The 16,468-nt window shown below is 35.5% G+C and overlaps 1 protein-coding gene across 1 annotated transcript in view; it reads left to right on the top strand.

Moving 5' to 3' along the window:
* SCIN (scinderin) overlaps positions 1–16,468 on the top strand; it is a 78,515-nt gene that overhangs the window by 21,511 nt on the left and 40,536 nt on the right. The window contains exon 4 of the mRNA XM_061413582.1: positions 6,050–6,199. Within this exon, the coding sequence (XP_061269566.1) occupies positions 6,050–6,199 (150 nt within the window). The remainder of the gene's footprint in view (positions 1–6,049; positions 6,200–16,468) is intronic.

Raw genomic sequence — 16,468 nt, forward strand, 5'->3', positions numbered from 1 at the left:
ATGTTTCTGCTTTGGAAGTGGGGAGTCTTAACCACTGGACTGCCAAGGAAGTCCTGATGTAGATTCTTTTTAAGCCCCACTCCCAGGTTATTGAACATTCCCATTTCAATATGGGAGATGCCCAAAGGTGCTGGGAAGTTCACAGTCATACGTCTAAAGAACAAATAAGTCAGTTAAAAATAGTTGAGTCATCTACTTATGTGGCTGGTGGAAATTATTTTAATAAGATGTGACTATAAGACTTCCTTGCTTTGCTAGGTACTTTGAGTAGGACACAATCTCGCCTTCTCTTCTTATGAAAAGTTTGCTCCAAAAGCTGTCACTTGGTCCCAATAAATGACATTACTGCTGCAGCAATGCTAGAGTTGTCCAAGTCATGTCCCCCTTTCTCCGTCCTCCAGTACCCATCCAAAGGCATGGTTGACCCTCCCTGTAAACTTTAGTCTTATAAATATCCCTCTATTCTTCTCTGCTTCTCCATCAGCACTGCTCTGTCCTACCTCACATGCAATTCCTCCTTTCTGGTCGCCCAGCATTCTGTGACCATCCACACCCTCTGCACCCATCTTCTATCCTTCAGTCAGAGATGCTTTTAAAAACACATATGCATGTCATTGAAGGATATTGAGGTAGCTTGACTTTAAACGACAACAAAATAGAATATAAATGAACATTTGTTTATCCAAAAACTAAAAATCATGTTTTAAAGTTAAAAAAAAAATGGAGATTCTTGGAAATATTGTGCAAGTTAATATCTTTTTTAAAGCAATGCTTAAAGACCCTTCAGCCTAGAGGGGCATCTGAATGAACTTCTGTATTTGTGGTTAACTAGATCTAAGGAAAACTAAGGCTTCCCTAGTAGCTCAGTGGTAAAGAACGTGCATGCAATGCAGAAGAGATGGGTTTGATCCTTGGGTAGGAAAGATCCCCTGGAGATGGAAATGGCAACTTACTCCAGTATTTTTGCCTGGGAAAATTCCATGGACAGAGGAGCCTAGCGGGCTACAGTCCATGGGGTCACAAAGGAGCCAGACACGACTTAGTGACTAAATAACAACAAAGGGAAAACTAGGCCCTGGAAACATAAAACCGATAGAAGCAAGGAGAGTAAGAGGTCTGCTCCTCCTACCCCCAGCTTTTATAAACTTTTAGATATGTTTAGAATAAATAGCTTGGAAAAAGGAGCAAGTCCATGCTGAGTTCTTTGCCCATGAGTCACCATCACTGGAGGGTTCCTTTAAACTCAGCTTCTGAAATCTTGCCTCCCTTCAAGGGCATCATTAACCATTGTTTTATTTCTGCTCTTATTTCCTGTCCCCGAATGAGGTTTGGCTACACTTCGATGTGTGACTTGTTAGCTCTGACCATGTAGTTTAGAAGAAATTTTAGAAACCTCTGGTCTGCCTGCGGTGTGGTTGTTTCTATGAATACCACTCACTTACTTTTATTTCTTGTTACTGGTGGTCCAAACTAATCGCCAGTAACAGAGTGTTTTTGCTCCCTTATTTCTTCCTTTTCCAACTATCCAGAATAATTTTACTTTCCTTAAATAGTTTGTACATTAAGAGTTAATTGTGGCTTCACAAGCTTCTACTTGAGGGTGTTCATGAGCAGTACATACATCAGCAAATTTCTGCCAAAATTTAAGTGGACTTCAGTCTGAATTGAATGGATAATTCCATATTTACAAGGAGTTTTTATGTCCTTTCCCCGCAAAAATGTAAAGTTTTCTGTTGAGTTATTAAAGTCTTTAGGATCTTAGAAGGTAAAATAGTTGCCTCTGAAACTGTATTTGCTTTATAATTTTTAGTGTCCAGTACACAAATCAGATTTACAAAAAGTTTATCTAACTCCCATTCAAGTATTATAATCATCCTGAACCCTCAGGATGGAAAATAAAGAAAAGAAAAAAAAAAATAAAATAAAATAAATGTGAAGAAGTTTTTGGAAAAAAAAAAGTATTATAATCAAAACAATTTAAATTATAGTGAAAGCTTTTTCTGTTTTAAGAATACACATCAACCTATCACATCAGTTACATTTTTTAGCTCTGTGCAGAATTTCTTATTTTTTAGCCCTTGCCCTTTAAAAAAAGGTTAAGTTGAATTATAGGGGAGTTTTTTCAAGGATGGGGCCAATTGAGTACAAGGTTTCTTCGTTTGCAGAGTGGTAAAGTAGTCTTAACCAACTGCCTCTGAATAGGGTGCGTGTTGGGCTAGTGCAGCTTATTAATAGTACTGCACACATGCATTTAGTTCATCACTGTAGCACTCTGTTAAAATGAGACGTCTTAAACACATCACCCACATGTGGTAAAATATGAACTGCTCAAATTGAATGAATTGCTCAAATTCTGTTTAAAATTTGAAGTATGTTTTAATGTCCATAACTGAACAAACTATGTTTGTATAAAAAACATAGTATTGAATGAAAAGTGTTTTTTATTAACTTAAAAATTTTTTAATTTCATATTTTAATTAACTTTTTAAACAGTTCTGGCTTTTAGCAATTTAAAGTCCCCATTTTATTGCATTTCTTGTCTAAGTTAATCACTGAAAATTAAATCTAATAAATCAGCTATGTTACTTCTAGAAATATCACAAAATAAGGTGAAAATAATAAAAGAGTAAGCATAATACACAACATCCATTTTCATGCTCAATAAGAAATTTTTTGGCAATGTTTTCTTTGATGATTTAGTCTTCTTTGAGTTAAAAGGAAAACTTTACTTTTAAAAGTTTTATCATTTTTATGAGTTTTTCCTAGATATATTTTTGCTATGTTAAAGGTTGAAAATTGTCTCTAAGCAATGGTGAGGAATATTTTCTAAAACTAAATTTATCTGTGAATTGATACTGCACATAAAAAAACTCTCAAAATAATATCATAAAAAATATTTTGGGGTCCAAGGAATATTATAAAATTCTATGTTAAATAATATTTATAAAATTATCATTAACTAGAATTCATTTTTAAACATATTTTACCAGACTTCCTTAATGCTTTACAAACACTAATAAAAACTCAGTTCAGCCGCTCAGTTGTGTCCAACTCTTTGCGACCCCATGGACTGCAGCACACCAGGCTTCCCTGTCCATCACCAACTCCTCAAACTCATGTCCATCGTGTTGGTGATGCCATCCAACCATCTCATCCTCTGTCGTCCCCTTTTCCTCCTGCCTTCAATCTTTCCCAGCACCAGGATCTGTTCCAATGAGTCAGTTCTTTGCATCAGGTGGCCAAAGTATTGTAGCTTCAGTTTCAGCATGAGTCCTTACAATGAATATTCAGGACTGATTTCCTTTAGGATTGACTGGTTTGATTTCCTTACAGTTAGTGTGATTTTATATAATTTCTTTGAAGTAGATAAGAGGTCATTTATAAAACTAGAGAGAATATCAACATCTATTGGATGAATATAAAAATACAGAGCAAATCAGTAATGAATGTGGCTAACAGTCTGAGAAATCTTGAGAGATAACTTCTTATCCACTTCTTATATTTCACTGTAATGTAAATATTAGAAGTTTGTTTTCTCAGATCTACTAAGAAAAAAATCAATTGCAAAATATCACGGAATAAGGAAGAAAAGGTACCTAAGCTAAGAGCCTAAGTGTACTGGCAGAGTAGCCTGCTTTGCTTCAAGGGGTAATTAGAAATGATAGATTCCCTGCAATACCTGCTGGGTGCAATTTGCTCCTAGAGACCAGCAGATGTTCCAGCCCTGGTTTAATGCTTAGAATTGTCAGGGGAGTGTCAGTAAATGCAGTTGCCTAGAACACATCTGAGAGTCCCTCAAGGGTAGGCTCAGGTATCCATATTAAAAAAAAAAAAAAAAATCACTATCCTACTCTAACATCTGATTTTAATGCTCAGTGATTAGGTGTTGGCTGATCATTGGGAACCATTTGTTTTCACTGTTTGTAATTGCTAATGTGGGCCTGGTATTCAAATCACCTCTAAATGTGAGTCTCATATTCAGAAGCCCAGGTGTAGAAAACAGAAAAAAAAAACAAAAACAAAAAAACAGAAGGAAAAAAACCCCACTCCCTTAATCATGTTGAATAACTAGATCGGATTCTGAAATGAAAGGAGTTGCAAGGCACAGTCCCTTTTTCTTTTACTTCTTATGAAGGCGTGAATTCCTAAGAGTTATATTTTACTCTTGAAAAGGAAAGTGGAGCCGATGAATAAGGAACATGGGAGTTGGGGGTACAGCTTAAGGGGTTAGAGAAGCTGTTACTGGGCTGTGTGCTTTGAAGTTGCACTCCCACGGACAGGGAGCCTGCCCAATTTTAGGCAATAGTAAGCTATCTTTGAATGAAGAAACAGCTCTGGACTGTATCAGAGAAAAGAGACCGTTTCTCTGATTTTGAGGGTGCTGGGTTTTTTTTTGCTGTTATTAATTTATTCCCTCGTTTGAAAGTTTGCAAACATAAAGTCACATAGTAAAAGGCTGCTAAAGTCTGTCTCCTTTACACTTAACCACAGTGCAACCTCCCCTCCAGATTGACTAGACAAGTATGTATGGAAACGTTTTGAAAACCGACGGTAGTGCAAACATATTACTAGCCTTAGTGATCTACATGTCAGTCTCTGCTTGCTAGTGTCCACTCATTCATCTCTAGTCCCAACATCTAGCTCCTAATAATCACTTAATAAATGAGTGACATTATCAAAAAAAAAAAAGGAAAAAAACACTGACAGATTAAAAACTGAAGGCTTTCTTTCTGCAAATATGTGCCCCTCCCCGTGAGACACTGTGTAGCTTTAAAAATCTTTTTCCTGCAAAGGCAAAAACAGAGCTTATATTTTTGTATCTAATTAAATGGAACTGTATTATTGTGTGGTTTTATTTAAGTCTTTATGATGTACCTGGATATTTTCAACATCAGTGTTTAAACATTATCCTCAATTTCTAACCACTGAAGGATAGTCTATAGTATCCACATAATGACATTTTTATGGTGATTTCCCTATTGAATGGGCATTTGGTTTTGTTTCTTTGTTTTTGTTTCTGGTGTCTGATACTTCTGTAAAATAGAGTCCTAGAAACGGTCCTGACTCTAAAAGCACATGTAATTTTTTAATGTGACGCCAAACTGCCCTTGAAAAGAGCCTGTCTCAGTATCTGTCACCTTAATAGTGTATGATAATACCTACTCCCACATCCCACCAGCCTGGGTACCATTAAACTTCTTTCTTGTGTTAACTCACATTTAGTGGAGAAAATGACATTTATTGTTACTTTCATTTGTTACTGTATACTTTCTGAACATTGTACCTAAGTCCAAAATATATACTGTAATATAAAGGCAAGTAATATATTTGATTTACTATTTATAAAACTGCTGTTGTTCTGTTTCCATTTTTTTTTTAATTTCTGTTAAAGTATAATTTTTATATATAAGTATATTTTTTATATATCATAATTTATATAACTGTTATCCTATTGTTGAATATTTAATGTCTTTTCATTTAATGTCTTTTCAATGCCTTACAAAAATCTCAGCTGTGAAAAACTCCTGTACACATGTTTTTTTCTCTTCTTTATGAATAATTTATTAAAATAAATTCCAGTTAGTGATATTACTGGGTCAAAGGTTTAACTTTTCATGACTCGGTAAAGATTGTTAAATTGCTTTACAAAAGTGATAATATCATTTTTTATGATCAGCAAGATCATATTACTACTGTAATAGATTCTTGACTAACTTTCTGAAGGATGTTAGGTTTATTATTCTACATTTATAACTTGTATAAGTTTACTTTCATAAATTGTGCTTTGTGGATTATATACACAGAATGCTGAGATATGTATTTATATTTTCCATGTTTAAAAAATGCCCACTTTATAATGCTAACTGAAAGCAACAGGATACACAATGAGGTATAAATTAAATATATCGAATTATATATACCTCACCAGTGGATAACTTTATTTTTTATGCCTTTGTGTTTTTTCCTAATTAACCACAGCGTGTATTATACCCGGGCTGAATGTCTGTCGTATATTCTTGAGGTCAGAAGATCTGTCTGTTTCTTTTAGGAAATTTACCAGTGGTGTGGATCTTCTTGCAACAAGTACGAGCGCCTGAAGGCCAGCCAGGTTGCCATCGGCATTCGGGACAATGAAAGGAAAGGCAGAGCTCAGCTGATTGTGGTAGAAGAAGGGAGTGAACCATCAGAGCTTACAAAGGTATTATGAGTTGTGTGGGTTTTTAAAAGCTTGCATCTCTAAGCTGTATGTGTGAGCGTGTGTGTTAGATTTAATAACATCTCTGATAAAGCTCAGATTAGGTAAGAGGATGTATCAGAGTTTTCTAAGTCATGGTCCTAGGAGAGTAGCGTATCACGATTGTTTTTCCCCACCATTGGAATGACTATCAAAGGAAACCTTGTTCCCTATCTTCTGTGATATTCAAGGACTGATAGGTGGGCAACACCTTTGAGATTGACTGTAAGAAAATATTTTGGAAGAAAAACAATATTTATTTGAGCTTCTCACCTTTTTTTAAAGTAGTGATTTTTTTCAATTTTAAAATTATTTCATTAAAAGAATGAAATAAAGTCTTATACCAGGAGATTAAATACACCAATATTTTAAATATTTCAATCATTTTAAACTAAGAATTATAGTATAGGTAAGGCACTTATAATTTTAGGATAGTTGTTAAATTAACATGAATTATCTGTATGGCTCTTTACATCTCTGTCATTTACTTAATCAGTATACTAGTCCTGAACATTTAGTTGTGAACAGTTTTTCCCTTTTAAGAAAACGACAGTGAGTACCTGAGTCTAAATATTGTATATATTCCCTTAAGTAAGATTGTCAGTCAAAGGATATAATCATATTCCACTCTCTAAATACATATTGGTAAATTGATTCCCATTCATTTATTTAACAAATATTTATTGAATTCCTATATGAGCTAGGCCCCAAATATTTGTACCAATTGCTGCTTCCTTGCATAAGTACTGTGTTCCTTCCTGACTTTACAGAGCCCTGTCAGCATTTCCTATCATAATACCTTTTTGAATCTTCCCACTTTTCTCTTTGAGTTCTCATTTCTCTAATTTCCTAGGATATTACACCTTTTCCCCAAAGATTTTAGCCATTTGCATTTAAATTTTTCTAAAGACAGTTTTATAAACATGTATTTTTAATATTTTTTTATTTAGAGCAATTTAATGCATTAGAGTTACCTGATCCAATGCTAGGCTACATAATCCAGTAAATGAAAATTATATAATGGAATCATTTTATTGATTATAGTGTCTTTAAATTTTTTTACTTTAATAACCACTAAACACAAATTTTCATGTTAATGTTTTGGGAATAATTTGAATTCAATGGGAAGATGATCTCAGTATAATGCTAAGAGAAAGGATAGGCTGTAAAATTTTATGTGTAATATTATCTTAATATGAAAGTTTATATTATATAACTGTATATTCATATATACATTTATATCTGGAAAGAAATATGCTGAAATATTACCAACATTATCAATAATGTCTTTGACTCTGGATATATGGCTTCTTCTTATCTTCCTCTTCATTTGTGTTTTCAAAATGTATTATAATGGGTTCCTTTTATAATCAGAGAAAAAAGACCATCTGAAAAAATAAAATTAGGAATGGCTTACCTGGGTTTTCAGTAGTCAAAATTACATCACTAATAAATTAGACCTTGAAACTACTTACAGCAAATTCTTGATCTTTTCATATTTTTTAAAGACCTCTCTTCTGGAAATGTGATCATCATTTAAGTTATCTAATTCTCATATTGAGAAGCAAAAACCTATAAATAAGATGTATTTCTAATTGATTGTAACCCCTTGATTCAATAGCTATATTTTGATAGAAGTGGCCCCTGAAACACAATTGGTCCTTGCTGGGAGCTGGAGGGAGTGTTGCATTAACTGTCAGGCTAGCTTCTCCATGTCACCTTGGAAGTCCCTTAAACTCTCATTGTCTCTGGTTCCTCATTAGTAAAGTGAGGGTTAGACAAAGTGGCTTCTTGGGTCCTTTTAGGTTCCAATGATCTGTGATTGCACATGTTTAATTACCAATCACTTGAGTGTGTTCCAGAGAGTGAAGCTGCTGAGGCTGAGGGCCTTAACTGTGTGTATGTATTTTCCATGTCTTTGCTTGTTGGATTTCATTCAAAGTTCTGAGAAATAAAAGCTTAAGTATGACTGTATGATGCTGTTAAATTAAAACAAGGTAATGCAAATCTGAGGACAAAATTTTGTAAAAATGTAACTGATTTTAAAATATTAGAGATAGGAATAAGGGACATACTGTTTAATATAAAAATGCTTTGTTTAATATAAAAATGTTTTAGGGGATCTTTGTTTTCTAAAAATAACTTCTAGAAAATGCCTACTTTGTTTCTATTTAGTACATTCAATGTATACTGCGTTATGATCGACAGTTCTCACAACTGATCTGAACTGAATTTTCAGTGGAAGCCTTCTTTTTTTGTTGTTAAAAAGCATTCAATGGGAAGTTTTGTTTTTAGAAATGTTCTTTTGGAGCTTGATTACCTGGGTAAGTAGTTGTTTGATGAATTAAGTATGCATTTACGATCAACTAGTTTGACTTTTAGGCCTTCCTAATGTTGTACATGTAACAATAGAATTCAGAAAGTTTATGAACTTGGTTGGGGAAAAAAAAATCACAGTTTCATTTTCACTAACCTCTTCATGAAAAATTTCTCCAGTTGTGAATGTAGTTAATAAACCACAGTAGCACGAGCAGAACCTGTGACTTTTCGGATCACATTGTAGGTATTGCAGATAACTTCAAAATATCGTTTATGCTTATCACTATTTGGTAATCATGGCAGTTATTAGACTTGCTAGTCAATAATATTATGTAATGAGTATATGAAGGAGCTCATTTACTACTTTATCATGTTTGTTTTTTTAACATATATTTTGATTTTTGATGGTTATATTCTAATATAATTGGTTTTCATTGTAATAATATTTTATTTTAAACATGTAAAAAATACATTCATTAGTAGGGGCTCACAGACTTGGCAAAAATGGTCCAAAGTGGTCCATAGCACAGGGACAAAAAAGGTTACCTTGTTTAAGATGATGGAATGCCACTTTTTTTTTTTTCTGAGATTCTAATGCAATTGTTGACTTTGCTAGAGGATTCTAAAAAAATCTTTCAGAATATCTTCTAAAATTGATCTTTTAAGTGACTCATTTTTAATGAGAATTTTAAAAATTTATTTCCCCAAACTTTGAAAGTCTATATATGAAGGTTGGTAATGGCTTGAACTCAAGGACTTTTCAACCAATGAAATGATGCAATTGTCATGACTCCATATTCAATGCTGAATTTTTGGAACATGTCTTTGTAACACATTCAAGTGATCAACACAGAAAATCATGAAAAGTAATTTTTCTGAGAGTCTTTTGAAAAATTGATGTTTATTTAGAGGTGGTTCAACTATCTATTGATCACAGTATTGTAATATTTTCACACTGCTTTCCTATGGCTTATCTCTAGGATGATCATACATTTATAATCCTTTAAAACCAAACACACTGGAGAGTAACAGGGTGTGCTAACCATACAGGACATCGCATGCATTAACAAGAACCGTCTGGGGAAACGGGATGTGTGGTCAGCCTCTTCTCTGTATCTTCAGCACTTTTAAAAGTCATATGCCTAAATAATGAAAGTGATACTATAAGCAAAGCTAATTAAAGCCTGTAACTAGGGTTGCATTTCCTCTGTGCTGATTTTCTCCTCTTTTTAAGCATATTTACCATGAAAAGCTGCATATAAATTATGTAAAGCTTTTTTTCTTGTTTTTTTTTTTCTTTTCCTATTTAAAATAATCAGTGAATGTGAAGGAAAATCAAATATCTCAATAGCCCGAAGGTCTCAAACTTTCTTTGTTGGTTCTACTCATTCTCTAAACATCCGAAGGGAGGAAGAATGGCGAAGATGAATAATTTATCAGTATGTTTTATAGACTTTCATTTTTAAAAAGACAGCATCTTGCTATCTGTAGGGTAGATAGCAAAAAGAAGGAGCAAGTACTTTGAAACAACAACAAAGCAACTAACCTGGAAAGAGTTTTTTCTCAGTGTAATTTAATGAACTTGTTTAGCCCATAATCACTGTACATGCTATAGAAGGAATCCTGGCAGTAAAAATACTACAGGGAGATTATGAACAGATGCTGTGTTGTTGAACTGTTAGAGTTCTTGCTTCTATAAAAAGCACTAAGGCTCCCTGGAAAGTCATATGTACAATCATTATTTTAAATTTTGGATTAAAAGAGAAAACTGGAAAGAAAAATTAGAATGTCATATGATATTTCAGTCAATCAGTGTTTATTGATCACCAGGTTGGTTCCCAATGAAGTTCAGAGGCTATATTTTATTGTCTGATGGAGAAGATAAGCATGCACTGAATCTGAAACATAGTCCAAGAGTAGGAACAGATTGTAAGGGTCCTCAAATGCTGGAAAGCATGGTCAGAGTGACACCATCAGAAGTTGAAAGATTTCTCATGATAAAACTCATGTATTTTATATTATTAAAAAAAATTTTTTTTGAAGTATAGATGATTTACAATGTTGCATTAATTTCTGCTGTACAGCAAAGTGATTCACTTATATATACTTTTTTTTCATATTCTTTCCAATGTCACAGGATATTGGATACAGTTCCCTGTACTGTATACGGTAGGACCTTGTAGTTTATCCATTCTGTATATAGTAGTTTACATCTGCTAACCCCAAACTCCCAATACATCCCTCCCAATCTTACGTATTTTAAACTGCATGACAATAGTGTATAAGATAATCTCTAGAGGATCTCCCCATATAATAATTATGTTCATCTTGTTATTATAAGTCATAATTGCTTGAAAATAAGAAAATTTATTCAGTCATTCTTTTGACAAGTTGATTAGATATTCATGATGGATATTTATATTTAAGATCTGAGTATCTTGTAAGTAAGATCTAGAGTTGAATTGTAGAGGTGTTTCTTAAATTATCTTTTAGAGGTGTCTGTTTAGACAAAGAGTAAAATTTTAGTTATGTTTCCCCAAAGTACTTGGCCCAGCGAAATTTGTATCTTAATTATGATGCTACACTAAATTCCTTGAGGGCAAGGTACTGCTTTATTATCTGTGTAACTTTCACATCTCTAACTCATTGCTTGTTAATATGAAGATAATTAATACAATTAACTGTGAACTTTGAGGTACTATATAACCAATTACATTTGTCTTCCTGTTGCAAAGAGGATAGTATTGCTTTAAAACCTTTCCTGTGTTTTAGATGATAGTGTTGGCGAAGATATGAAGAAAGCCATATGACTGATTAACTTTTAAAACTGACAACGTTGATATAGGAGCAGTTAGTGTTTAGATAAGCATAATCTATATATTCTGCTAGTCTTCTTTTTATAAATCAATAGTTAACAACTTACCTCCTGGCAAGTGATAACCGAGCCTTGAGCTTATCTGCCTTCCCATGTATTAGGTAGATTGTATGTTCTCCAGGTGAGAATACCTAGTACAGGAAGAAATGGATAGCTGATGTCTAAAACTGTTCGTTCTGTGAAAGTGCAGGTCCCCAGAAGCTACATTTGGGTCTTGCCATCTGTAAAATCTTCCTTCCCAGGTCTAGTCACTTCCCCATTTAGTGTTCAGTAAAATTGGACACCATTTCAATTTTTGTTCACTTAGGGTCCAAAACCCTCTCCTCTGACTCTCTAGCACACATCAGTGCTGGCCACTCACCTTGACCACTTTGCGTGGCCACTGTCAGTAATCCTAGTGCTGCCTCTCCTGATGGCTGTGTTAAAAGTAATACACTCCATGAACTCTAAGAAACTGTAGAGATGTAGGGCTTTATTTTTGAAATCACCCTATATATTTATTTTTCTCCAATACTTTACATTAAAGGCTGGGGTACTAATGCTTCCCAAGGTTGTACAATTTGAATTTACAGAAAGTAAAAGCAGGAATGCTTTTGAATGTTTAATAATCTAAGCACTGGAATAGTCATATATTTTTATCACATAAAGTAAAAGATGAAGAAAAAGCAAGTTAGAATTTGCAAATTTATAATTCTGTTGACATGCCATGAAGCTTCTTTGTGGACATGTTTGCTTTCATAGCATAATCTTGAGTTTACTGGATTTATATGGAATTATATATTAATCTTTTAACTAAAATAATATTGTATATTTGAATCAAGCTTGATCATTTTGAAAGTGATACAACAGAGAATAGGAGAAACTTTATTTTCTGGGGGTAACTTTTGATTAAATATATCAATCCCCATTTATCTTTGTAGAATAGTGTCAAATGAACCAAAGAAGTACAACTAATAGAAATTGGGAGCGATTTTGAAAATCCCCTCATGACAGTTTTGGAACAACAAGTGTGTAATTTTTTAAAGGGTCTAAAGATGTACGCTGCTGCTGCTAAGTCACTTCAGTTGTGTCTGACTCTGTGCAACCCCATAGACGGCAGCCCACCAGGCTCCCCCGTCCCTGGCATTCTCCAGGCAAGAACACTGGAGTGGGTTGCCATTTCCTTCTCCAATGCATGAAAGTGAAAAGTGAAAGCAAAGTCGCTCAGTCGTGTCCTACCCTCAGCGACCCCATGGACTGCAGCCTACCAGGCTCCTCCGTCCATGGGATTTTCCAGGCAAGAGTACTGGAGTCGGGTGCCATAGGGAAATAGTATAAATAAGAACAAAAATCACAGGTTTTTAGTGTCAGAGAATAAACATGGGTATTTTGAACTCGTTAAATGTAAAACACAAAGTTGTTTTGGGGGTTTATAACACACACACACCCACACCCACACACATACATCACTCATTAAAGTAGTTTCTGTTGCTCTCTTGTGTGTGTGCTCAGTCACTAAGTCATGTCCAGCTCCTTGTGACTCCATGAACTGTCGCTCACTAGGCTCCTCCGTCCATGGGATTTTGCAGGAAAGAATACCGGAGTGGGTTGCCATTTCCTTCTCTGGGGCTCTTCCTGACCCAAGGACCGAACCTGCATCTACAGCAGTGGCAGGCAGATTCTTTACTGTCTGAGCCACCTGGGAAGCACCTCTCACCCTCTTAATTCCTTGTTAGTCACAACTTTATGCTTTGCGAGGATGGAAATCTGAGTTGCGTAAGATGTTAGTTTGGTCAGTAGGCACAGTGAACATATTAACACTAAGAGATAACAGAAAACATTTTGTTAGAGCAATGTGCTTGTTAGAGAAGTACACTTCTCTACACTTCTTGTTAGAGAAGTACACTTCTTGTTAGAGAAGTACACTTCTCTTTGTGTGCTATCCAAGTAGCTTTAGCTTCCTTGTTTACCCCTCCTTTATTTTCCAGGCTCTTTTAGTTCTTGGGAAATTGAACAATGTCTTACATACTTTGGAATTTCCTAGTCATGTCGCGTGGTATCTGGCACACCAGAGAAGTTCACCAGAATTTGTTGTGTGATTGAAATAACATTGTTATGAGAGCCATGTGGTCCATTTATGGGTTTGCCATTCAAAGATTTTTGAGGTAAGAGGATTCAAAATATTTGCCACTCTCTCTAGAGTAATCCTCTTATTACATATTAAGTAGACAGGAAGTGTCAGAAGTACCAGCAAATAGAAATCTTTCCTTTTCTTCTCTCTGTTGCAGTACACTTAAATTATCCCCCATTTTTGCTTTACAATAAATGATACTTAGTACACACACCGAATCAACAGAATTATAGTGAGAAGTAGGGCATGCTGCACGGTTATGCTTCTAAGAGCACTACACTCGCTGTAGCTACTTGTATCTACCACTTATTGATAGCTTATTTCATGTGCCAGGCACTGTTCAAGGCGCTGTTCATTTGTTATTTATTTTAACAAGTATTTTTATTGGATGTGTGCTCAGTTGCTTCAGTTGTATCCAAATCTTTGTGCCCCTATGGAATGCAGCCTGCCAAGCCCTTCTGTCCTTGGGATTCTCCAGGCAAGAATACTGGAGTGGGTTGTCACGCCCTCCTCCAGGGGATCTTCCCGACCCAGGGATCGAATCCGGGTCTCCAGCACTGCAGGCAGATTCTTTACCTCTGAGCCGCCAGCAAAGAAGACCCTGTCTAGTATTTAATTCAGATACCCACTTTGTTCCTCATTGGCTCATCCAGTGGGGGCAGTTGAAATATTCTGAACAAAGATAAGAAATATAGTAAAAGTATAGCTAACCAGATATACTACAGGAAGATGATTTTTCAAATAATTTACTTTATCACACCAAAGTTCAACATAAAGATTCGTGACCTTACTAATAAGATGTCACTTTATATAGTCAATCCAAGCTAATACTACTTGGCAAGCTTTTTTGAATGAGGTAATTTCTCCTTTAGTTTGTAGCTGAAGTGAGGGAAGAGTGATAAGCCCTATCAATAGGATAATGCAGTTCCATGACAGATGGCCTGTATGGAAGGGTGGCTCTTCCCTATATCTGAATTGATAAACTAACACAAATATTACACTAGAATGGCATGTTTCTAGTTTCTCTATTAGTTTTATTTTTCCTCATGTTTGCTGTGACATTAGTGATTATATATATATGTGTATATAAATATATATATATATATATATAGTAATAAAAGAACTGATAGTAAGACTGTATTTCTTTTGGCAGTTTCAGGTGATTTCTTCTTGTCCCTGTGCTAAGAATTAGCCAGATACAAATATCGAAGGGCGAGATCTCTGAGATTCAGTGATTCATAACTCCTTGACATTTTCATTTTGTAAATTAAATATTAAAATACAGAAGAATAATTTCATCTTGTCCTCCTTTACACGGGTAAGGGCAAACGGTTCACTAGTTTGCTGAATTTTCTGTTCACTTTTTCTTCTTTCTAGCTGCATTTTTCTTTAGATGATGCAAGTGCTTCTTGTCAAGCACACAAAAATTCAATAACCTAAAAAACAAATTTGTCATGGATTTTGTTTGCTGCAGAGGAGGTAAAACAAGCAGCACCAGGACAAACATCCAGGGCCCACTTGCAACTGGCATTCTTATATGGGCTGTACATGGATAAGCTGGTTTATGAAAGGTTGTTGCTGAACCACGAAAAGACGCCGGGATTCTTGGCCTCCGAAAGAGAAGAATTCAGTCCGAGGCCAGGGACGAGGCTTAATCACTCAGAGCTTTTGTGTAATAAAGTCTTATTTAAGTATAAAAGACATAGAGAAATCTTCTGACATAGACATCAGAAGGGGGCAGAAAGAATACCCGCCTGCTAGTTTTTAGCTGGATATTATATAGTCACTGCTGCTAAGTCACTTCAGTCGTGTCCAACTCTGTGTGACCCCATAGACAGCAGCCACCAGGCTCCCCCGTCTCTGGGATTCTCCAGGCAAGAACACTGGAGTGGGTTGCCATTTCCTTCTCCAGTGCATGAAAGTGAAAAGTGAAAGTGAAGTCGCTCAGTCATGTCCAACTCTTAGCGACCCCATGGACTGCAGCCTACCAGGCTCCTACATCCATGGGATTTTCCAGGCAAAGTACTGGAGTGGGGTGCCATTGCCTTCTCCAATATATAGTCACTAGCAGTCTGTTAATGAAAGAAAGGAATGTCTTAAAACTCAGAATGGCATCAAGCCCCTCATCCAAAAGATGTATTTTGGGATAATCTTGGCACCAGGGTATCATCCCAGGGCCATAAAATGGTTGACTTGAATCTTGTAGAAAGGCAGATTACCATACAAATAGTTTCGTTTACACAGATTAGGGGGACAATGTCTGAGTATAACAAACTGGTTTGTCAAGTTGGTTCTGAGCCATGAGGCATTAGGGACTTGAAGACAGAGTCTGGGATAAATGCATAGTATATTAACATAGCTTAAGACAAACATTTCCATAAGAAAAATGCATTGGTTAACTCAAGGTTTGAGAAAGGTTAACTTCAGGTGAACCAGGTGTCATTATGGCAGCACAGTATTTTAAGAAGAACCTCCTTTTTAAATTTGTATAGAGAAGGGAAAAAAAAAAACATATCACTAGTTTGTTTCCTCCTGCCACTTAAAAGAGAGATAAAAAATGTCTGACACTTGCAGCTTATTTCCTCCATTTGGAGACCCCTGGCCTTCCTGCCTGTTATCCTCTCATTTACTTCATAAATAGCCCTATGAAATGGATACATTTACTATCCCCTGTCTTGGTTTATGTTCCTCAAATGCCTATTTGGGGAAAAGGACTTGGGAGCAGATTGTTATTTGGAAGATGATCCTGGAAGCACAGAGTAGGAGTGAAATGCAGCAATAGTTTGTTAGTAAGTTACTTACTGCTACAGGCAACTGGGACCTAGTCCTAGAGGGACCCTCTGAGAAACTATATGGAAAACACTTCAGAACTGGCCCACTGAAGGCTGAGGTGGCTGCAGAATTTAGCTGGTAACTCTTATCCCTCATT

This window comes from Bos javanicus, chromosome 4 (assembly GCF_032452875.1).
Source record: "Bos javanicus breed banteng chromosome 4, ARS-OSU_banteng_1.0, whole genome shotgun sequence".
Classification (NCBI taxonomy): domain Eukaryota; kingdom Metazoa; phylum Chordata; class Mammalia; order Artiodactyla; family Bovidae; genus Bos; species Bos javanicus.